Consider the following 25913-nt stretch of genomic DNA (forward strand, 5'->3'; position numbering starts at 1 on the left):
GCTCTTTTCTATGTCTTCCCTAAACCACTCATTTAATCTCAGGATGTCTTGACAGGGGTCACTGCGCGCATTTCATTGAAGTAGCCCAAGGTTACTGGTAAGAGACAGGGCCAAGTTCAAACTCAGGCGGTGTGACCTATCAAAAAAAGGGCTTCCTAGTTCCATCTTGGACTCCAGCTGCTAGCTTGGATGATCATCCCTCTCCTGAGAAATAGCTATCTTACCTTGACCAAGCAGGACCAGAGTAGAAAATGTATGGAAATAGTAGCTTAATTGTAATGTTTAAAGCTCTAGGAAATATTTACTTATGCCAAGCTCTATGTTTTAGTTAGCTGTTTTTTACCTTTTTAAAGTAGTACCATTATAAAATGACCATAACTCCTCTTTTTTTCTTTTTTTTTTTTCTAAAGGGATCCTTGGTCCTCTGCTGGGAATAATGAGGCAAAATATTTAATAACGCTAACAAAATTCAAAACCAGAGAACACAAAAAAAGCAACTGGAAGTCTCAGCTCACTGGCTTTTAGAACTATAAGAGACCTCAGTAGCCATTTCATCAAGAGGAATAAAGGAAGTCCACGAGAAGTCAAATGACTTGCTACAAAGGCACCCAGCATGATAACCTCATAGCTAGCATCAGAAGCAATTTCTTCTTACTTCAATGCTCTTGCTATGCATGCAGTCACTAAGTAAAAGTGCAACATTGTTCGTTCTGTATCAAGTTGAACGGCGTATATTATATTTTTTTCATTAATATATGCTGGACCAGACCCCCCCCTCCCAATTTTTAACTCATCCATGGGAGTGACTAAGTGGTATATCATATCTTTCAGTTTATTTGGAAGCATATACCCTTCAATAAGCTACAAGGTAAATATTTTCTCACACCCAATTAATGTCACTGAAGCCTTTCAGGCCAATGTCACCATGGCCCTCTAATCTCTCTTTATGCACACACTTGATTTTCGAGATTTTGGCCTCACTCAGAGAAGACAACAAGAGATCAGGTTTTCTATGTTAAAATGAATTTTAAACAAAAGTAGAACACTGAACAGGTAGGAATGAGCACAAGGGAGGAGATAATATCCCTCTTTTACATTTAGAGATTGCCACTAGGGTCAGACCTAAGTATTCTGAGAGCATTTCTAATAGTTGGAGTTGTTACTCTTTAAAAAACCAACCAACCAACCAACCAACCAACAAACAAAAAATACCAAAAACTCAACTATTCAACCACTAGCATGTATTTAAATTTAAAACAAATTTAATATTCTTAAAATTTATTTTTATTTGCTGTGTATTTAAATGAAGGAAGCAGTTATGAAAATAAAAGAATAGTTTGCTTTTTCAATTCAATATTGAGTGGGCACTGAGTTAGGAAACCCTGGTAACCAGCACCGATTTTTTTGTTCTTTGTCTTTGGTTAGAATTTTCATATTCAGGAACAAGCTCTCTAATCATTAAAGGTGGTAGTTGTAGCACAATATATAAATACATTGGTGGAGTGAAGGTTTGAAATTTTATCTAAGTTACCTAATCCAAACACCATTTATCATATAATGACTATTACAGGCTGAAAGTTAACATTTTGATGCGATTGGCAAGGAGCAACTTTAGTTATGATACCTTTATTCTACTAATTTCAGTATCAGTTTAGTTTTTCACTCCTTAAAATACTTTTTCACATTCCCGTATGGAAATACTTTACCAAAAATTAATCTAGTGCCTATTTTTATTTTCTTATACATCTTCTATTACTGTTAATTTTTTAAGGAGCATTTTTGTCTCTTGTTTTTAAACACCTTCCTAACCAAAATAAATGCAATAAATTACAAACGTTTTTCTTTGTTGAGGTCTTATATTCCAAACACAGTTTTTTTTATTGTGCATTGCTGCAAGTAACTATATGAAAGGCTCAGAGGGCTGTACTACATTTTTATTATCCCCAGAATGCTTCTCTGGTAATATTTTTGTATTGTTTCCTAAAAATGAAGTGAATGAAAGAAATCTGTATAATTATAGGGTTTAGATATTAGATTTTCAGTTTTCCAGCATATTGGGAGGAGACTGAAAATTGGACCTCTTTCTCTTTCCCTCACCCTTCCTCTCTCCCTACACACATATGCATACACATGCTTGCACACACATGCATGCAGACACACCATGCACACACACACACACACACACACACACACAGATGAACTTCTTCTTTCAACTATACGTTTTATGGCAAATCTATTTCCAAAAGGGCTTTGTAAACAACCATGAATTTTTGGAAAATTAACATGACAACTACAGAGTTAACATTCACTTAAAAATATTCTTTGAATTACAAAAATATAAATGTTAACTTTTCATTATAAATCAGTTATGTAAAACAAGGCACATCTGTGTTTTATTAATCCTCTTTGCGTGCCACGTTTTACTTTCAATATTTAGAAACACTTGCCTTCTGGTGTTATTATTTTAGATATAACAACTTAATGGACTTTACTTTCTAACTTATTTTTCTGATTTGAAAAATGTGACCAAATAGTTATGATAGAGCATGAGACAATTATTGTCCAGACACTAAATGTTCAAATTACACTCTGTCTCTCGGATGAGCTGATAAATGAGAATCCAATTGGAGACATTATAACTAAAACAAAATCCCAAACAATCTATCCAGACATGGCATAGACACACAGAGGCAAATCCAAGATCAGCATTCCAATCCCAACCATGTTTATGGAACATTGGTCCTTCTTTTTGGGTCATTAGGCACGCGAGAATATATCTTGACAACTACAGTACTGTTCTGAGGAAGCAACAACAAAATCTGGGTTCTTTAGAATCAAGTGATTAGAGGGTGCATTTCCCAGGTTGCTGAAGACCTGGGGTCTAGGCGATTAAAGGGGAGGGTGAGAGGAATGGGCACTCACAGTTGTGGCAGGTGGCCCCACTGTATCCCGTCTCCTCACAAGTGCACTGGAAGCTGTGCCACGTTTGCGAGCACTTCCCGCCATGCTCACAGTGATTGGGCACACATCTGTCAGAGAAAGAGACAAACAGAAATAAACCAACACACGAATGAGATTTATGAGTGGCCAAATTCCAAGCTGTCTGGGCAATATATCATTTCAATGCCAGGTTGACTTACTAAGGCAATTAATCCTTGTTAGTTTAAGCAGATTAATATGATCCATGATGGAAGGTGCCAAGCGCACAAAAGATGATGTATCACAAGCCTGGTGTTTCCCATTTTTGAGTAAACAGTAGAAATTAACAAACAGTGGAGAGGCTCATTTGCATATCACAGATTCATTTTGTTTTGCCTTTCCACAAAAACAAAGGCACTAGCTGAATTTCTTCCTGGTAAAGATGGAAGATCAGCCATTTTATTTCCCACCCTATTCTTTAACAAGGCCAACATCGAGTCAAAAAGGGGTAACACTGAGTTTTTCACAGGAATTTGAGTTTTTGAAATGTCATGGCAACAGGAATGAGAATATATTTGTCTTATAAGAAAATATTTTTAAGTCTTCTGTATGTCTCCCCATATGCCCTGCTGGGCAATGCAAGCCAGGTTATCTACCCAAAGCAGCACCAAGAATAATATAGAGGAAAAATGCAAGTTTTGTGTTCAAATCCTTGTTTTTCTATTTACTATGTAACCAACTGTGGCTATGTAGTTTAACCTTTCTCAATATCAGTTTCTCATTTTAAAAATGGAGTAATTTTAGCTATCTGATAAGTAGTTTTGAGGTTTGGAGGTAATGCTCATAAACTAGATAATTAATAGGAAGGAAACAGAGGGGCAACATATGGGAGCCATGAATATCTGGACCATAGCTTCCAGGGCACAATTCCCTTTTTCCTGGTCCTATCCCCTTATTTCTCCTACCAATTCCACTTTGCCACTTACCCACAACCTGATTCTTTATAGTCCTGGTAAAGAGGCTCACCGATAAAAGTATTGCTAAGAATTAACATTCACAAAAGATTTCAAGATTTTAATAAAAAAATCTGTAAAACGGAAATGTCCGCCCAGATTAAAACAGTGGGGCATCTGGGTGACTCAGTCAGTTGGGTGTCTGCCTTCAGCTCAGGTCATGATCTCAGGGGCCTGGGATTGAGTTCCGCATCATGCTCCCTCCTCAGCAGGGGGTCTGCTTCTCCCTCTCCCTCTGGCCTTCCCTCAGCTTGTGCGCTATCTCTCTCTCTCAAATAAATAAAATCTTTAAAAAGATAAAAATAAATAAAACAGTAGCATCTATAATAGTGGGCCACAGGCAATCAATTGATAAGAGATCCATACTGCAGGGGATCCCTTAGTCATAATGCCCTGGTAGCCTCCCTCTGCAAAATTTGGGAGGAATTGCTTCAGAGACAACATGTGCCAACCCTCATTCTTGATTTACCATCAGTCACACTCTCCTTTGTCATGGAACCTCCGAGTCACACATAGGAACGCTGCTCCTCTACAACTCCTTGCAAACCTTTACTCACACAACAGACATTTGTTGAACACTTGCTATGTGCACAACACCACGGGAAGCAGAAGATGAGTAAGATTGCAAGACCTCTACAGCCAACAAAAGTAAATATTCTGCAGATGTGAAAACTATCATGTGAGGTGGAAATGAGACATGCCATAATCAAGGGCAAATAATGCACAATGGAGTTACACATGAGGGATCATACGTAGATTCTGGGCACACCATAAAGCTTTCAAGTAGAGCCTCAATGACCAGACAGGATTATAAGAGAAGAAACTGAGAGGAAGAGCATTATTATAGGAAAAATACAACACAAGCAAAGGCACAGTGTTGGATTATCACGGTGTGGGGTAAAAAATCCACTCTATGGTAAAAAGGCACTTATATTCCATGCGAATTTGAACTTGGTGTTATCAAGGCTACTCAGAGGGTCCTTCTCCAAAGATCTTCTAACCTGGGTGGAGGTGGGAGGTAAGATTCACACAAAATATACCATCAGGCAGTTTGATGACTCATCAAAGGAATAGGAAAGGCTACAGGAATATGGATAGTAGAGTAGCTATCAATAGAATATAAATAAAGAGTAGAATATAAATAAGTAAAAAGTTTAGAGCATTTCCCCAGGGCCTCAAAAGGAGAGCTGAATTTTTATAATTAACATGTTGGAAATGTTCCCAGCAGGGAGAGTGAGAAAGCAATGACAGGGGGGCAGAACCATGGCACAGGCCAAGACACAGGCACCCAGGCACAGGCCCCTCTGCAGAATTCCTACCCACCGTCCTGATTCTCCAGATCATGGGATGAAGCAATGGGACAGATGCTCCAAAATTGTGGCAAACCAAAAAAAAAAAAAAAAAAAAAAATCCTTGAGACTTCAGTTCGGAATTCAGTATGTATATGCCTTTATGTGGTATATTTACTTTCTAAATGGTTGTGGGTTAATATTAGCTCAGCCTAATAGTGAAAGTAATTTACATCAGCTCATTATATCAATTAATTCAGGGGGAAGGAGTGCAGAAGTGTACTGAGTTGCAAGGGAAAACCAGGTTGGAATCTAAATGTGCTCTAAATAATGCACAAAGCAGAAAATCCACCTCTCAATGATTTAAAAAAAAAAAAGACTACTGTGTACTTACACACACATGAGAAGCATATCACCATCAAGTGAGATTGACTGCGAACTCCTAAAATTCAGTATTAAGGATTTCTTTAAAAGTGATATTTTATTTCAGTGGGATTTTAATATTTTATTTTATAATGCCTGTTCTCTATAATTTGTAGTTTTGAAACGGACACTATCCTTATGCTGATTACTGGCATTTAGTTCTTAATGGGGAGAGGTGTTTTATTTCTTTTGTGTGTGTGTGTGTGTGTGTGTGTGTGTGTGTGTGTGTGTGTTTTATTTCCCAGTGGAATCGGTTCAAATGTAATTTCGAACCCTAATCCCTCATGACTATATATATTTTTTTAAATTTTTTATTTTATTTATTTATGATAGGCACACAGTGAGAGAGAGAGAGAGAGAGTGGCAGAGACATAGGCAGAGGGAGAAGCAGGCTCCATGCACCGGGAGCCCGACGTGGGATTCGATCCCGGGTCTCCAGGATCGCGCCCTGGGCCAAAGGCAGGTGCTAAACCACTGCGCCACCCAGGGATCCCTATATATATATATTTAAATGTTGGGAGCAGTCACCAAGCAAAACAAAATGCGAATTGATCTTTCTTCTTACTTCCTGTTTATTTCTTCTCCCATATCCCATAAAACCGTTTGCATAGGTCCTGTACTCTGTTATCACGTTTAGTAATTATTTGCTTGAGCATCTTGTCTCTTCTAAACCGTGAGACTCTGCATTTAGGGGTTTTTATCTTAATGGTTCTTAGCATGACAGGTGCCTCATCCACCCTCAGTAAGAGCCTGCTGGCTGATCCACTGAAGCACTGGAGCAATGTGATGGCCAAAAAGTTTTACCAAGGGACTGAAGGAAGTTTGGAGAAAACATCCCTTTAATTGCAAAAAGTATGGATTAGTATTACTTATGATTTTAGTCTTAAATCCAGACTCTTGCTCCAGTAAACTACCAAATGTACAGTTTGTTTGACAGAAGGCCCTGGATTGGAAGTTTGAGTCTCATCAAACTTGAATCCCAATGGCTCTCACTGTGGCTACTTGAGAACTACTTGAGCAGGATCAGGATTATGCAGGGGAGAAGTTGGCAGGTGTCAAATTGATGTGATCAAAGGGCTCCAGAAGTGATGCTTCCAATTAACTCTGTCCCCAGATAGCCCAGGCATCGGAGGCTCTTTTCAGCTGGAATCATCCTTCCAGTTGTGAGCAATGCTTTCCAAAATGCTTTAGAATCAGAATGCATTTTTTTTTCCACATGAAACTGACTAATACCACAATAGGTAACACAAATAAAAGCTAACATCTGAAAGTCACAAATATAACAATTACTTAATATAAAATCAAATACAATGAACAGAGTGGCTGTTTGGCTGTATCTAACGGTTCTAGGGAGCGTTATGGGTCACACTTGCAGTTTTATTTTACCCAGAGTGTCTCTTTTATTTCTATAGTTGATTTTAATTGCAAAGCAATTGAGAAAAATGGTATTCCCGGATATAAGAAACTGTGAATGGTACCAGATTTGTTCTCACAGCCCACTTTTGTAGATACTACGTAAACAGAGACAGCAGAAGATATTTTACTTCAAATCTAAAGGATGTTACCGTGACAGCCTAACTGAAGGCAATGGAGGTCTTCAAAACACTGTGAAAGTGCCTTCTTTTTGTTCTCTACATAAAGTGCTGAAAAGTTAAAATAGAGGGTTTCAAATAAAATTCAAGCCAAATCTTTGCGTTACCTTTAAGACTACATTCGGTTCTATGGAACCCCATATAAAAACCACAGAGTGAAAAAAAAAAAAAAAAAAAAAAACCACAGAGTGTTTTTCTGAAATACGTTCACACGATACACAAGGAGGATTAACAGTGGGGAGTTTATCTGAATGGCTTGCTGTTACTCATATCTTGAGCTACTGGTATAGAGAAGTTCTCAAACTGTCATGTGCAAAGGAGTCACTTGAAAGTCTGGTTAAAATGAAGATTCTAAAATAAATAAATAAATAAATAAATAAATAAATAAAAAATAAAGATTCTGATTTCTTAAGTCTTGGGTTGAGTCTGAGATCTTGTCATTGTAATATGCTCCATCCACAGAGATGCTCATGCAAGCTGGTCAGAGGACCTCATTTTGAATTACAAAGCTCGAGGGCATTCCTGCTTTCTGCAGTAGAAGAATAAGGACCCCAGGAGGAGAAACAACCCAAGAATGGAGGGCACAGAGGGGAGACAGCATGCAGGAGAGGCAAGTTTGGTCTATGCAGCCACTTCTCCACTCAGAGTGACAACGTAATAATCTCCTAATCTCATTTAGTAAGGTTTAATCATTTCAGAACCTGAGTTCAGACCTCATAAAATTCATCGAAAGTGAACACTGGATATAAAGGCAGCTTCTTTCACCTTAAAATTGTGTTCCATATTCTCTGAGTCAGCTGAGATAGCCCATCTGCTTAGAGGCCGGTCTGCAATATTTAATCAGCTTTCAGATTAGTACGAATTTTATACCTGCTCATTAAATATACCTTGTTCTAAACTTTAGAAAGGAAACTTCAAGTTAGCTATGGGTTATTTTGTGAAGTATAGGAAAATTATTTAGAATGATTTATAAATTACCATCCCAGTGTAAATTACCTCTTGAATTTTATTTTGTTCTTTCAACTTGGCTCCCAGTTCTATTTTGGCTTATCAAGCCAAGAAATTCATTTAGAAAGTTTGATTTCTTAAATGCTATTTTTCATACTCCTGACTCTCAGAGCTATTTCCACAATCACGGCACAGTTTTCTTCCACATTACCGTCAATATCGATCTCAACAATATTTTAGTACTTTTATTTTCATACTAATTAGATTTCAATTTTAGTTGAAGGCATACTCTCTATGGAGTATATATCATTGCCTTACATTTTTTCCTGTTCAAACTGAAATTATATAGAGAGGTGATCACAATTCCAGCAACTAATTTAGTATTTCATTACTACATAACTTAATTTTATAGTTGTACAACCAGAAAACCTAATGTTATATTGATGGTGCTACTTCAACAAGTATTTATTTATGGAAATATTTAAATGCAGAGATATTTATTATACTCCCTGCATTATGCCCAAAGTTTCCATTAAGAATATTCAAGCATATTTGGTCTGCATCTTTCCAACAATTATACATTTCTAGATTAACCATATCCATCATTAATTGTAGTCTTACTATGTAGACACCTGAAAAATAATGTCTCTTGTAATAAGCCTGACTTCACTTTATTTTACTTTGTTAATTTCCTTTGAGTTAGAATTTTACAATGCATTTCCCGTTATTTTACGAATAAAACATCTTTTAAGAGATCACAGGCTCACAGGAGGAGAGAGACTTGCAAGATCATTAATTCCTTCACCTGTCTCCAGGTCCAATTGTATTTAACCTAGATAAATAACAGTAAGCTCTTTTTAATCAGTCAAGACACTCTAAAACAAACTCTGGAGAAACAAAGAATAAGGACAGTTTTATCCTCGAGAAACTGTATTTATTCATCAAAATGTAATTGGCAAGTCAGGTCTCTCTCTATGCCTGATATTAAAAATATTGGTACTGAATTAAGGTAATATATCACTATTATATGAGTACACTGAGATTTATGGGAAAGTCAATCTTTGAAGGAAGCGCAGATTCAGGTTAGCCTGAAAGAAAGAGAAGAACCTTTCTACATGGAGGGAACGCAAAGGCTTGTGACCAGTATGAATAAATGTAAAACGTGGCTGGAGAACAATGAATTGTTGAGTTTGGCCGGAGCAGAGAGCTTGCATCCACCTTGAGGATTACAGCAGAAAGTTGAAGATGTCTGGCCAATGGCCCTTTCCCCTTTCTTCCTTCCTATCGTAACTCTGATTTGTTCAGGTCTCTTCTCTCCTTCATGTGGCCATATGCTTTTGGAAGGGAGACTATCCCAGTCTCCGAGGGAAAAGAAGTAAAGAATCTGGCTTCTTAATGATGCCGACTTAACCTATTGCACATTGTTCCCCCAAATCTATGATCTCCTTCTTTTACAGCAAAAGGATTTATGTCTTTAGAGCCACCCAGCTAAAGACACCATTTTCCAGGGTCCTTTTAATTTACTTGTGGGTGTGGCGGGGAAGGTTTGTGACCAAGCTCGCTGGAAGAGTGCAATATTTTGGGATAAGCCCTGAAAGGAAAAAGATGTGCAGTACTATTGCTTTTCTGTCACTCCTGGTCTCATTCCTAAAATCAATCTATGATGGTGAGACCTGGAAAAGGCATCTCTGCACACAAGAGGATGACAAGGGACATTTTTAAAGAGTCTGGTTTCTGAATAACATTCCAGCCCTGGGCCATCGATTCAAATGCTTCCTGGCCCCATCTGGCCCCTACTTGTCAAGTGTTGAAGTTCTCAGCTCAGTCCTTGATTCTGTCTCTGGCTCCAAGCTTCTTTCACTGGTTCAGACTTCCACAGAGACCTTCGGACCCGTGTATCTAACTGGCTTCTTGACATAACCAAGATGTATCAGAAGCATCACAAAGGGAGTTAGTTTACCCCTTAACCTTCTTGCTCTTCTGTTCAGCCTCATCTCAGTTAATGGCACCATCTATCGGGTGGCTCATCTCAGAAAACGCAAGTTATTCTTTATATCCCACTTCCTGTGGCTTCTACAACAACCATCAGCAAGGCTTTGTGAATTAAAATTCAAAATCTTGCCTCAGATTTGTCCACATTCTGTGTTTCTACCTACTCATTTATTTTTTTTATTATTATTATCTATTCATTCATGAGAGACACAGAGAGAGAGACAGAGACATAAGCAGAGAAGCAGGCTCCCTGTGGGGAGCCCGACACAGGACTCGATCCCAGGACCCCTGGACCATACCCTCAGCCGAAGGCAGATGCCACCCAGGTGTCCCTCACCCTACTCATTTCAGCCCACCTCAACTTTTTTCTGGATTACGGTGTTTCCTTACTCATCTTCCCCTCTCTGTTCTCGCCTTGCTTTAAATTATTCATAACAAAGTGCCAGAGTGAACTTTACCATTTTGTCACACTACTGTTTAAAGCCTTTTGATGGACTCTCATCTCCCTTGGGAAAAGTTGGAACTCCTGCCCATCTTTGCACGATCTGCTCTGCCTGCTTCTCTGTTGTCATAATCTGTGCTCCTCTTGCTCCTGCCATGTTCTCATGACACCTTTTGCTTTTGCTTCCCCAGTGGGTCATCCTCTTTCCCTCATGCCTTTACACACACATTTCCTTTTTTTTCTAATGCACACTTTTCCCCAATCTTCACAGAAAAGTTTCCTTGGTTTTCTTTAGTTCTCACTTTCCATGTAACTTTTTTTCAAAGTGGTCTCCTCTGACTTTCCAACATGAAGTAGTCACCACCCTCATGTCCACCACCATTTTTTGCTGTCTTTTTGATCTATCACAAGTTCTAATTATGCACCGATTCATTTCTTTGTTGTCAGGCTTCTCTTTGGACTACGTTTCCCATGATGGCAGGGACTATGTCTGTTTCCCACTCTTTATCCATTAACTGGAATTCTGTCTGGCATTGAGTAGTTGCGCAATAAATAACTGTTGAGTGAATTTTGCGTAAGAGAATTATCAGCCCATTTAGATAGTTGGAAATAACTTTGCAGTACCATTTTCCTAGTATATGAATGCAGAAACAGAGACTGTCTCAGACTGTTGTGCTTTAAGTGAGTTAATGGATCATCTGGTCCATTTCGCTCAAATCTGTCATGTAAACGTAATACCATTATACAATAAGGCAAACAGTCTGACCAAAGGCTTTACCTATTTCTGCCTCTACCAGAATGCTATCTTATTTGTAGCTGAAGGAAACACACATCTAACAGAAGCCCTTTAATCTGAAAAATAAGTGAAGTTTTCGTATATTGATATAACTATTAGGATAGCAAGCTCAAACTTGGCAAAACCCATTAGTCAAGCAAAGACAGTATTTTGACAAGTTAATTAATATCAAGAAATATAAAAAGAATAATAAAATAATGGTTAATATAAGAATAAAAGTCCATAAATTTATGGGTTTCTTTTATTAAGAGTACAGTATGAGTAACTTTTATAGGATACTATAAAATTATATTTTTATGATTTAGATGATGAGATATTTTAAAGGAAGTGATATTATTAACAAAATTACCATGAAACCAATAGTTAAATTATTTTACAGTTTGTGCTTCCAAACACATCCATGCAATTTCATTATTCAAAAAAATGCTCTGAATAACGGTTTAGGAAAATTTGCACAAAAATATAATAGTTGAAGTGCAATGTCCTTTTAATTGGTTCGCCACTTCTTACAACCCTGAAATAAGACCGACCACATCCCTTTAATAGGCATCACTGCATTCTGATCTCTCAAATACTAATTATTGAAAAGCCATTTAAAATGTCCTATTTTCAGTATGGTCAGGTATAAAAAGTACCATACATGATAAAACCAGTATTCTATAAAACATACACAAATGGTTTAGAAAAGCCTATATAGAATATGTTCACTTAAAGAAAAAATATTCACCCAAGGCAGAAATGTATATAAGAGATCCTTGCTCTCCAGATATCAATATGGCAACATTTTCACTTATGCCACACACACACGTACACACACACACACACACACAAGCTACATTATATTAACATTTTAAAAAATCTATATTCAAAACAAACAAATGAAAAGCAGATTCAGACCGACAAATACGGAGAACAAACTGACAGTTGTCAGAGGGAGGATGAGTGGGTGGCAGGCAAAATGGATGAAGGGGTAGTGGGAGATAAAGACTTCAGTTCTGGAGAACATAAATCACGAGGATGGATGGGACGTCTGGGTGGCTCAGAGGTTGAGCATCTGCCTTTGGCCCAGGGCGTGATCCCGGGGTCCCGGGATTGAGTCCCACATCAGGCTCTCTGCAGGGAGCGTGCTTCTCCCTCTGCCTGTGTCTCTACCTCTCTTTGTGTGTTCCTCATGAATAAATGAACTCTTTTTAAAAAATCACAAGGATGACAGGTACAGCATAGAGAATACAGTCAATCAACAGTATTGTAATAACGTTGTACGGTGACAGATGGGAGCTCCACTTGTGAGGATAACACGCTGTATGGAGAAGTTGAATCACTATGCTGTACACCTGAAACTAATGTGTGTCTTTTCTTCCCAAATAAAGCAACTGAAAAGGAAAATGCCTATTCAATGTGGACTTTGTATCCAGGAAACTCAGTAAGGTTTGCTTCGAGCTTCCTTCCAAAATAGAAAAATACAGTAAACAGTGAAGAACTGAACAAAGGAAGAAATTTCATGATTACAGAATTTATTAAGTGAAAACTCCCCTAGCTTTGGAATACCAGATATTCAGGGTATTCCTAAGACATAGAGACATTTGATCCAAGACTTTGAAAACTAGAACTAACCCTGTCAAACTGGAGGATCTGATAAAATAATATAGTGATGAGGATTAGAATCTGTTCAGATGCTGGTCATAAACCCACTGCTTTATGCTTGAGTTGAACAAGTTAGTACCATGTATACAGGTTCTAACTTTTTGAAGTCAGCAGTCTAGAAATGAACTTAAATCTCCCTACAAGAGTAAACTCTTCATGAATATACAATCTTTGGGAGGGACTGCTGTCACCACTATCATTTTAAAAAGCTGTGGGTAGATAGCAAGAAACCTCAAATGAAATACATACAAGGGAAGAATTATTATAATTAAGCTCCATTTTCATGCAGATTATTTACACAGTCTCAGAAATACAATGTTATATCCAATTCCACTAACAGTGTGGGGGATCTTTAATTTTTGCTCCAAACCTTAAATTAATAACATTATGATTATGATGACATGAAATTATTATATTATTTGGTTGCTGAGTTTTTGTCATTGTTTTTGTTTGTTTGTTTGTTTGTTTTAGATTTTGGTTTAATTCTAAAATTCACATCCATTTACTTCTGGGTTCAAAAAAAAATTCAAAGCCACTGAAATAGAATGGTCAACGTTTAGAGCTAGAAAGAATAACTGAGCTGGTCATTTACTCCTCTTGTTTTACAGATGAAGAAATTAAAAACTGGAAATTGAGTGAAATTAATGAGCCCAAGGTTACAGGGCATATTTATGGCATAGTTTGGACTTGGGTACAAATGTTTGTCTAGTAATTTTTTAAAAATTTTTATTTATTTATGATAGTCACAGAGAGAGAGAGAGAGAGGCAGAGGGAGAAGCAGGCTCCATGCACCGGGAGCCCAACGTGGGATTCGATCCCGGGTCTCCAGGATCACGCCCTGGGCCAAAGGCAGGCGCCAAACCACTGCGCCACCCAGGGATCCCTGTCTAGTAATTTTTAAATTAGTACATAATTGTCCTAAGTTACAATAGAGAATCATAGTTGCAAACTAGAGACCTTTCAGAAGCATGTAATATACAGATAAATAATTCTTACTTCCCAAGAAATAAACAAACAGAAAAAAAAAACAAAACAAAAACAACAAAAAAAAAACCACCCACAAATTTATTGTCTTTAAACAATTTGAATATCTAGACAATTATTTCCAAAGTCTGGCTCTTTCACCTTTTTTCCTTCCTCTCCTTCTCTTTCTTTCTCTTTCTTTCTTTCTTTCTTTCTTTCTTTCTTTCTTTCTTTCTTTCTTTCTTCTTTCTTTCTTTCTTTCTTTCTTTCTTTCTTTCTTTCTCTCTTTCTTTCTCTCTTTCTCTTTTTCTTTCTTCTTTCTTTCTTTCTTTCTTTCTTTCTTTCTTTCTTTCTTTCTTTCTTTCCTTCCTTCCTTCCTTCCTTTCTTCCTTCCTTCCTTCCTTCTTTCTTCTTTCTTTCTTTCTTTTTTCTTCTTCCTTTCTTCCTTTCTTTCCTTTCCTCTCTCTTTTTTTTTTGACACAGAATCCAAATAGGTGTACAATGTTTATGGAGATTTTTTTTTGTACAAAGAAGACAATGAAATTAATATCTCTGACATTATTTTTATAGCTGATTCAACACAAATCGTGTGGTAGCCGATTTAAATGATTGCTATGGCTTTATTACCCTCACTGTTTAACTTATTGTTTTTTCTAGAAAATATGCCAGTGTCTGTAGAAGGCAGGGTGACAGGTATTGTTTGTAAAAAGGTTGTATGCAAAAAAAATAAAATTAAATTAAAAAAAAAGGCTGTATGCAGATTTTGGTTCTCTAGGGAGTAAAGAAAGAAGATGGGTGCTAATGGGGTGGGGAATTTGAAAATGTACTCAGGAAAATAGGCAATTATCCTTTATGAGGCCAGAGGATTCTAGGATAATAGTCCATGACATACAATTTTGTTTTATCCCATCATTATTTCACTCTAACACTAGATTCTATATTTCTTTAGGTCAGTTGTCTCTATAAGACTTGGATCAGTGCTCCTGAGACATAGTAGGCCTTCAGTAAATGTGTGTTGATAAATTACTGAATGGAAGAAAATCACACAAGAAATTTTTCCTCATCTATCATACATGTCCCAGAACAAAAATAATCAAACAGCTTTCAGGTTGTAGAAAGTTAAGAAAAAAAAGCAAAATAAAACAGAACAAAACACCCACACTTAACACCTCCTTTGGAGATGCATATAATCATGATCAAACATACGGAACAGTTTTCCAAAGGTCTCACAGCTTGTTTTTGCCAGAGATAAAAACTCTGATTAATATCTTTACTCAGTGTCTTCCAGGGCTCATACTTATTTCATTTTATGTTAAAAAATAATAAAGGATTCCAGTGCTCAAATCTGATCTCATATATGTCAATAAATAGTTCTTGCATCATAGTCTAATATCTTGTCTTCGTAAAGACTGTTTAACAATGTGCAATTCAAATATAATCTTATAATTTTTTGTATACTTAGCACTTTCAAAATAAATATGTTCATTGGCTGAACAGGTTCTTTGATATGTTTACTGCAAGGCAGTCTCCAGTTGATTACCCACTATTATCACTATTTATGGTAATACTTGGGTAAGCAAGAATACAGAAATAAATCATTTCAAATTGTTCTCACTTAGGGCTTTAACTCATTTCTACAAATCCTGGGCAGCATGGTGTAGCATAACTATCTCATTAATTTGATTCTGTTCCAAAATGAAATGCTGAAGATTATCCTACTTGTCTTTGTGTAGAGTTGAGTATGTTGTTATTGTTAGGGCTCTATATGAGAATTTACATTTTAACCAAAAAATGAAATCAGTAGTATAAGTAAATTGACTAATGTTATCAAGGGTTGGAAAATGAAGTGTTTTCCAGAGACGTTGTCTTCTAATGTTCACTGCAGAAATAACTAATGAAACACAGACAATATTTTATACCTTGTTTGTAAATGGAAAGAATTATTGAGCACCTATTATGTTCCGTGCCATGTATGAAGACTCAGAGAGTCTAAGTGAATAGGTAAAATCAACTCCCTGTAGTAAGTGTTATTATACAAACATGAACAAAATACTCTGGGAGATGCAGATAATTATGCACATGACGCTGTGGCGGTGGTGGGGTGGGTAGTCAACATGGAAGTTCAATGGACATGGTGCTTGAGATGTTTGCAGGATGGGTAAGAGTTAAAAATCTAAGAAGGAACTCCTACATGTGAGAGCAGGGTGGGCAAGAGTAAGGAGAAAGGTTTTTAACAGCGTGGTAAATTATGCATAGCAGGAACCTAGAACTTTAAGAGCAAAGCTAAGGAGAGGTAAAAGGTACTTTAATTATTTTTACATATGACTAATAATGGTATTATATATTGGGCAGATGTTATGTTGTTCACATTTCTGGTAGTTAACTCTCCATTCACTTACATGCTGTCAGCTCCTAATTAGGTACTTCATCTTTTATCTAGTTTTAAGTTCAGAAATCAAGATAGTGCAAGGATTTGACAGTAGGGCTCTATTGGAATTATCACTGTTCTATGATAGGTATCATAAATTATTTGTGACAGCATTATAAAGTTGAATTTTATATTTATAAAATAAAATCATTATTCTACTTTTCCTCAGTTCACTAGAAACAGAAAAAATATATAGTAAGTAAAAAAACAAGGCATTCATTAATGACGATCATTCAATTCATGAATTTGAAGTCAAAAAGAACCCTCACGCAACATTTCAAGTGTAGATTGGAGTGGAAATTATGGAGATGTTTACAGTTTTTTTTTTCAAACCGAGAATAATTAAATTTCAGAATTCCCCCAAAGCTGGACTACTTTCAAGAAAATCATTCATCTCGAGTGGAAATAATTTTAAAGAAAGTAATAACAATGAAAATCTAACTGTTTTATTAACAGGCACTTGACTTTATAAATGGTCATGAAATAATTTGGCATGCTTCATTTTAATTACAAACAGCTCATTTCTACAGATTTATTATCTTACTTAAAAGTGGTCTGATTGCCCTATAGAAAAACTGATAGGCTATAATTTGCTTCTGGTTAGAGGGTTTTGATCGTACTATTCTCTCTAAGCTGTTATGACATTATGTTTATGTTGAAACACTGGGGTTTTTCTCACTGTTTCAGATAATTAATAAACTGTGGGGTTTTAAGGGGCTTTGCCTCAGTAGCAAAAATGTATTCCCAAACCTAATTACTCAAGTCTAAACCTGAGTTTGCTGCTGAGCATTTAATTTAATTTTTTTAAGTGTCGATTATTTTTGTCACTACAGCAAAGCAGATCTCGGAAATATTTCCTTTTCAAGTGGAGTGACAAGTTTCCATCTATATCTGTATATTGAAAGACAAGCACAAGTCTTTAGCATCTCCCTTCCATGTACATCTAGAAATTCATTTCTGGTTTGTCATGATTGAGGTTAACTTAGGGTAAGTTAAGTTACCATAAGAGATAAGTTACCATAAGAGAAATCTCCCCCACCACGAGAAAAAAACAAACAAGAATTCTGCTCCAAAGTAATAAGTAAATGTATTCAGCCTAGCAATCGGCTAAGTAAAAAAATAAAAATTTCTGCTTGACCGCCCTAGATAGAGAGCAATGAAGTAAAATTCTGTTCCCGAGCCCCATGTACACCCAGTTGCAGTGATAGATGCTTTAGGTAGGATCTTACAGTTAATGCCAATTTTCTGTAGGTGAAACTTATAGGAATGACACTGCAAAAACAAAAACAAAGAACCTTTATAAGAAAAATAAGTACACTGGTTCTTCTCTGATGGGCACAGCTGACCTAGGTACACTCAAAGCTCAATTCCAAAATGATTTAACTTCAAAATTAAGGTTAGTTTAAAGGAAAGTTTAAACCAAACGAGACAACATGAGCGAAACAACTTTTCTGCATATACTCAACTGATGAGACCATAGCTCGGTGGGAGGTAGGGGGGAAGGGGGGCAGTTCTGTTGCTTGAATGCCTTCACACACCCCAACACACGTATGAGGAGTTGCCTACTTACTGCAGGAGGGATATGGCACGGGTAATGTACTCACAAGCATCCTCCTGCTTCAGAAGCAGAGGTTTTAGAAGCTATACTGGACTTCAGGGCTATAAAGCAAATATGCACTCGCACTGTTGCTGGGATTATAAGATCGGGTCCTAGCTCCCCTCTGGGAAGAATCCCCACTGACCCCTGCGCAACCACAAGATGTTTTCTAGACAGTCTATTAGTTTCTCATTGCTGCTCTAACAAGTTGCCACAAACATAATGACTTAAAGCAACAAAAATTTATTATCACACAGTGCTGGAGGTCCGAAGTTTAAAAATGTGTGTGCAGGGCTGCTTGCCTTTTGGAGGTTTTAGAGGAGAATACATTTCCTTGCTCTTTCAGCCTCCAAGGCAGCCCACTTGCCTTGGGGCCCTTCTTGCAGTCCAAAGCCACCAGCATGGGATCCCCCTCCTCTCCGATCTCTACTTCTGTCCTGACTGTTCTTGTATCTTCACTCCAGCTCTAACTCTGTAGCCTCTCTCTGAGAAGGACGCTGGTGATTACACTGGGCACACTCAGATAAACCAGGATAATCTCTCCCTCTCAAAATCCTTAATTTATGCACACCTGCAAAGTCCCTTTATTATGGAGGGTGACATGGTCCCAGGTTCATCAGGATGCCATTAGGAGGCTCATTATTCTGTCTAGCACAGCTAGAGAGCTGCTTTTCTAAGGGAATCATGGATTCAGAGGTACAAGACAGCTCCCTCAGCTTTCAGACAGAATATGGAGAGAGCACAGAAGAAGAAATGCAGAAATGGAATGATAAACCAGAGAGCTGGGGGATCCCTGGTGGCCCAGTGGTTTAACACCTGCCTTTGGCCCGGGGCGTGATCCTGGAGACCCGGGATCGAGTCCCACATCAGGCTCCCTGCATGGAGGTTGCTTCTCCCTCTGCCCGTCTCTCTCTCTCTCTCTCTCTCTCTCTCTCTCTCTCTGTCCCTCCAGAATAAATAAATAAAATCTTAAAAAAACAAACAAACAGAGAGCTGTGCTCTTTGGGATGGTAGGCACTAGCCAAATGTGAATACTTTAAATTAATGAAGATTAAATAGAATTAACAACCGAGTTCTTCAGTTGTGCTAGCCATGTTTCAAGTGCTCAGTAGCCACATATGGCTAATGGCTAACATATCAGAGGGTACAGATATACATTATCTCCATCACTACAGAATATTCTGGACAAATTGGACAGTACCACTTAAGGGTATTATTCTGGGCAGAGCAAATCATAATACAGTGGCAAATGGGAAAAAATCTGCATCATGATTCTTGATGCATGATTCATGATGCAGCAACTTAAAAATTGCTTATATTTATGATTTCTGGTAGTATTAATATGAAGAATACATCAGTTGGTAACTATTATCGCTATTATTAAAAGTGTAATGAGCTAATGATCTCTTCTATAGAGTGAGAAAATAATAATAAAACTATGGTGAGTTTTGAGGTTTTACAAAGGCAGATCTGAAAATTTCCTAAAAGAATACATAATCCAAGACAAAGAGAAAGGCCCAGAGAAGGGCTGAAAATGTGGTCAAAATGTGACAAACAAACAAAATAATTGCATCCCTCTTGGAAAACTAGTGACTTCAAGAGTGAAGGATAGTCAGAATATACTTTTCTTTTCTGCTTTTAAAAAATCTATGTAGCATAGATATTGCTTATGTATGTATGTGTTTACATACGCATTTATTTATTTGGTTTTCTTTGTTTATAATTTGCAGGGACCCAGCATCATAAATAACTAATAATTAAAAATAAATAAAAGTCCTCCTTGCTTATGCAAAAGACAAACTGCCTGCAAGGAATGAAATTACTAAATATTAAGTTTTTTTTAATCTTTAAAATTGTATTGTGATCTATTCTTTTATATCTCTACTCCCCATAGGAAACAAATCCAGGGGAAGGAGATTTCGGACTTTGAAAGCAATTTTAAACTAAACAAATGGATTTTCTGTCAACTAAAATGGAGGAGTAGAATAAGTACAGAATTCGTAACAATTTATGTATGCATGTATATATATATATATATATATATATATATATATATATATATGCAGGTATATTTTAGTATGAATTAAAATGACAGAGCAAAACTGTTTCCTGAGAAGAAAGACTTTGTGCTAAGAGTCAAGGGGTTTCAAATCTCTGTGACTCTAGCTTTACAGAGTTTAAGAAAAAAATTCTCCAAGACTTTCTGCTTTTCTCAAAATTGTCTTGATTCTAAAATGTGATTCCAAGAGTTTTACAGGACACGATCACCAGAAATTCCTCATTCCCTCATTTTGCTCATTTATTAATTCAACACACATTCACTGGCTGCCCGTGATGGGACAGCTATAGTTTTAGGCTCTCAGAATGTAATAATGAAAGGAAAGAAAGAAAACAGAAAAGCATTCTTTCCATTATCATTAAGATATCTCTACTGGGAGAAGACAAATAACATACAACTAAATATATGTCAGCAAAAAAGCAAGGTCTGGGGACTATAGAACAGTAAGGCTTTTTTGATGAAGTGGCATTTGTCCAGGTGGTCAAGGCTGAGGGATATGGTGGGTAGAGAACCTCTGGCTGAAAACAGAAACCAAAATGACTGAAGGAGGAGCATATTGGTAGAAGTAGAACAAATGACATTCTTATTGATTTTTGGTGAACCTTAATTGCCACCTTCCAATTCGTGAGTGGTACAGAACTCCCTAATGACTTCCAACATTATTTTTTCACCTGTTTTTTTCCCTTTATTCTTCTCCTCTTGCATCTTGTCTTTCTTAACATGATACAGTGAAATGAGAGGCATTTAGATTTGGCTTTGGGGGATAGAAGTGGGAGAACAAAGGAAAATGTCAGAGAAAAAAGAAAGGTCTCGGTTTTGATTCCATACTGGAAGTTGAAATACTTCTTAACTTTTGAGTGATTTTGAGCAAAAGATAAGATCAGATAGGAAATATTGGTAGAATATTTACTGACCACAGTCCCCACAGCACTGCTTTGCCCGGTCTCTCCACTCCCATTCCCAAATAATTCTATAAGCCTTCTGGTTAACCTTCTCCCACTTGCTCAATTAAGCCACTGCCCTCTAATTCCAACCATTAAGATTATACATCCTTCTTGGGGCGCTGGGGTGGCTTAGTTGGTTAAGTGTCTGACTGTAGGTTTTGGCTCAGGTCATGATCTCAGGGTCTCAGGTCGTAACATCTAACCTCAAGTCAGGCTCTACACTGGGCTTGGAGCCTGCTTAAGATTCTCTCTCCCTCGTCCTCTGCCTCTCCCCACTCCATCTTTCTCTAAAAAGAGAGAGAGAGAGAGAAAGAGAAAGAGAGAGAGAATAGTGCCTCATCCACATGGTTAGAGATTTAAATGTCTATTATATTTGTCTAATTTATGTAGAACCATTTATATCAATGCTTTATCTTTTCAGGTTCCCATCACATCCTACCTTTTTTCTTTTTTTTCTGTGATTAATTTTTCTAACACACCACTTCTCTTTTGACCCTGGTCCTCATTTTAAAATTTTCATTGATGTATAATTAACATATAACATATATGATGTTATATATGTGATTTGACACATCTATACATTACTCAGTATTCACCACAATATGATTTGCTACCATTATCACCCTACAAATTTATTACAGTATTCTTGATGATATTCCCTATGCTGTATTTTTCATCTTCGTGACTTACTTATTTTATAACTGGAAGTTCATACCTCTTAAACCCTTTTATCTATTTGCCCATCTCCCCAACCCCCCCCAAATCTTCATAAGAACCACCTTCAAGTTCTTCCATTGGATTTTGTCCCTTTTCCCTTCTATAGAAACATAAGATCTTATTGTTCTCTGCACATACCACACTTGCCCCATCTCCCAAATGAAAAAAAAATATTGGAAACTATTATTATCTGAAATTGAGGTAAGGAGTTTTTCTCTTCCCTTTTATTACATCTTCAAACCTGCTTTTATTTAATTATATATAGGCTATTGATTTCTCTATGTTAACGTTATGCCCTACTATTTTATTAAATTATCTCTTTGTATCTAGTAGTTGTTCCATTGATTTTTCTCAGTTTTTCAGATAAATAATCATATCATCTACAAATAGAGGTAGTTTTATCTCTTTCTTTTCAAGTTGTAATACCTCTAATTGCTTTCTTTGTTATCCGTCTCCAATAGAAAGTTAATTCATAGTAAAATTAGCGGGCAGAATTACATTTCAGTGGGAATGCCTCTAATGTTGCCCTTTATGATGGATGCTAGCTGATTGCTGGCTTTTGGAGAGAGAAATATAGATTTAAGTATGGATACAGACACACACACACACACATATAAGATCATGTTAAAGGAGCATTCATCAATTCCTATTTAACAATGATTTTTCTGCTTTCGCTTTAGTTTTATTAAAAAAAGCCTGGTACTGAATTTTGTCAAATCCCTTTCCAACATCCTTGGGAACTGTTTTCTCATTGGCTTTATTTATGTGATGATTCATATCACCATTTCCTAATGGTGAATCATTTTTGCATGTCTGGAAAAATCTTTGCATATTTGTGATACAAGTTTTTTTATAATGTGCTGTTGAATTCTGTTTAATCTTATTTTATTTAAGATATTTGCATTGATGCCTATAGGTGAGAGCAGTCTGAGGTTTTTGTTTTGTTTTTTTATCTTTGTTTTGATAAAATCTTTGTCAGATTTGCCATTATTGAAGTTACTTCACAAAATGCATATGGAGGTTGTCCTCTGTTTCTATACTCTGAAATAGTTTAAATCAAGTTTTTCTTTTTTATCCATAGTTTTATTCAAGCTTCCCGAAAAGCTATTTGTTCATTTAAATTGATTTAAACTGAGATGATAGGGCTAGAAATGGAGAAATAAGTCATGGAGATTGTAAATAGCACGAATTTTTGACATTGAACGATCTGAAAACAGTGGATTCTGACACTGTTAATTATTACATGTATAACCTGAGCAAATTACTTAATTTTTAAAGGTCTTTGGTTACTCGCTACTGAGTGGGAATTATAATACCTGACAGGTTTATAATGATAATCTTAGTGTTGATCTACTAGTGCACACAGAAATACTGAAATTATTGTTGCATGTAACTGATGCCCGATTTCAGGGATTACTCAATTTATAAAAGGTTGAAGAGAGATTAAGAGATGAAAATGAAAATACATGGGATAGAAGCTTACAAGAACCAAGTCTACTTCTGTGATATTAAGCTCCTTCTACTTTTAGAAGATGTAGAGCACTTAGCATTAATGAGATGGGTGATCAGAATGTCAAAGTTGAGGACAGGGGTGCATATCTATCACTGCAGAAAAATATTTCCTGAGGTCATCGGAAGCACACAAAAGGCCAGCTTCTCCAGGGCATGCAGTCAACTCTTGCACACCAAAAATAAGATTAAAGACCATGATCCTGTCAAATGGGGGATCGGCCTCTCAAATGGGATTTTAAAATACAGATCTTCCACAGTGAACACTGGCAGACCCAGTGTTATTAAAGGTCGTCAGGATGTTTTCTTAAAGTTGCAGTGTTGGCAGCTTTATCATGAGCTCTGACCCTTCAGGTATATCTGCTGCAGGACTTTTATTAAAATCCTGTTCACTTCACTTGTGTCAGAAAAGAAAAGCTAAGGCTTCTTGAAGGTTAATGGGCTCCGAGAGAAGCTTTCTTTTAGCCATTCCGGTGTTCGGTTTATAAACCACCCAATGCACCCCTGATGAAGCAGCACCAATCCTGCTTAGATTTTAAATCCTTAAATTAAATTTTGTTGTGTTCTTGAAGCTACAGGGCAAATACTCAGAAGTCATAGCCCTGGTGGAAACTGTCCTGGCAATATGGATATACTTGTGATTTTGCTCAAATATGAAACTATCTCCCAAATAGATGTTCTACATTACAATTCTAAATCAAAACAATGACAATCACAAAACACTCTATAATTCACTAGAAGGGGGGAAAGCCTTGTATAAACGATGACAATTCAAAAAATAAGAGGAATGCCTAGCCCTGGTTGAACATATATTCCACTTAAACTAGAAGTCCTCCTGCAAAATAAACAAAACTTAAGATTTAAAAACCACCAAATCACCAAGAATATTAACTCTATGTTTGAATTGGAAATATATGGCATGGGACAATATTTTAACAAGTGTAAGAACGAGCTAATATTAAACAAAGAGTCAGTGCTTAGCATACATGAGCAGGAAACATGTACTGAATTAATCTACAAAAAAAACACATAAAAATGAGCACATCCTTTGCTGATGTAAAATTGTATGAATTTGACTTAAGTGCAAAATACTTTGAACTACAAAATTTCTTAATTTTTTTTTCTCCAGTAACACAGGTCAGTTCTCTTAAAGAACATAAAATAGACAATGATGTATCTCAGGTGCTTATTTCATAAATTTTGACTTTCCTACTGACTATATATATAGAAAGAATACATTCCTCAGATAATTCATAATTAAGACAAACATAGTTTGGTCTTACTTCCACTTCTCACCTTAAAACACACTGAAGAATTTTCCACAGTTCTTTAATTCTAGAATTATTCTCTGGATTTTAGATCTTATCAGTGAGAACCAAAGAATTATTTTCAGGCTCACTTATATAATGGTATTGGACACGCCACTTAAACGATCTGAGTTTAGGTTTACTCTTTTGTAAAATGAGGAATATAGTGCCTCACTCACATGGTTAGTTATGAAAATTAAAAATCAAAATTTATCATATTATTGAGTGCTTCCTCTGAACCAAGCCCAGGATCAGGTTCTAGGCCTCCGAAATTCTATCAGACCATTCCCTTGCCTTCTAATGAGGAAAGTGCAGCTAAGTAAAACAATAGTTACAGAAACATGAGAACAGTGTGCTCACCGAAATTCTATGCTGTACTCTCCCAGGAGACAGAGGAGGTTCAGAGAAGCCGCCTTGACAATGACTGATTCTTCCTGGTGTATAGGGACTGAGGAAGGCATTACTGTTTGAATTGTTAACAATGAAGATTCTACCAGGGAGAAATAGTGTTGGTGTGAATAGAAACTATAAGATCCAAAGAAGCTCTCTCCTGCCAGGATAATCACCACAGGCAACCAAATGAACATAAGACAAAAGGCTCGCTGGTTGTAGGTTGTCAACATGACCACCCTGGCAGGTCCTCATAGGTGATTCTCCACAGTAGATGAGAACATCACTCACAGACATCCTGAGGGGCTCAAGGAAAGCATGAGATGAGCCCCCAGTCAGCCTTTTGCATTCTACATTCACATTTCTCCTTGAAAGAAATATGCTCATTACAAATAGACTGCAGATGTCTATTGCATTTTGCACCTTGCTAAGGTTTCCTCTTACAGATAATGTAGATAGCCAGAGAAGATATATTCCTATTTGATGTGTTACCCTTTCAACAGGTATATGAGTATTTCACACATTAAATAATTTGTCTTGCCTATAATTTGTCTTGCCTGTCCATTAGGATTCTCTGCTCTATGAAAAACCAAAGGAAAACTGCTTTTAAAGAAATATCTGGTTCATTATCTTTCTATAGCATTGTAATATTACTACAACTTTCATGGTTTAGCCTATTTGCTCATATTTAGCATATATGAGCAAGAAGATGCTCAAGGTCCTTAGTTATTTAGAGTATATTATCATGGCTTAGTATATATAGAATCATACAAGGGACGATAGAAGAAATTATCATATAACAATAAATTCCAATGAAAGAAGTTACTCAATAGAGCAGAAACAAGGCGTACTATATAAACATTTAAAAAGCAATAAATAAATGGATAAATAAATAAATAAATAAATAAAATAAAAAAATAAAAAGATAAACCTTAAATTTT

The 25913-nt window shown here is 36.6% G+C and overlaps 1 protein-coding gene across 4 annotated transcripts in view; it reads right to left on the reverse strand.

The window, feature by feature from the left end:
• CNTNAP2 (contactin associated protein 2) overlaps positions 1–25913 on the reverse strand; it is a 1981926-nt gene that overhangs the window by 759557 nt on the left and 1196456 nt on the right. For all 4 annotated transcript variants that reach the window (XM_025433996.3, XM_035700120.2, XM_035700122.2 and 1 more), the window contains one exon: positions 2923–3029. In XM_025433996.3, coding sequence (XP_025289781.1) covers positions 2923–3029 — 107 coding nt within the window. The remainder of the gene's footprint in view (positions 1–2922; positions 3030–25913) is intronic.

This window comes from Canis lupus, chromosome 16 (genome assembly GCF_003254725.2).
Source record: "Canis lupus dingo isolate Sandy chromosome 16, ASM325472v2, whole genome shotgun sequence".
Lineage (NCBI taxonomy): Eukaryota > Metazoa > Chordata > Mammalia > Carnivora > Canidae > Canis > Canis lupus.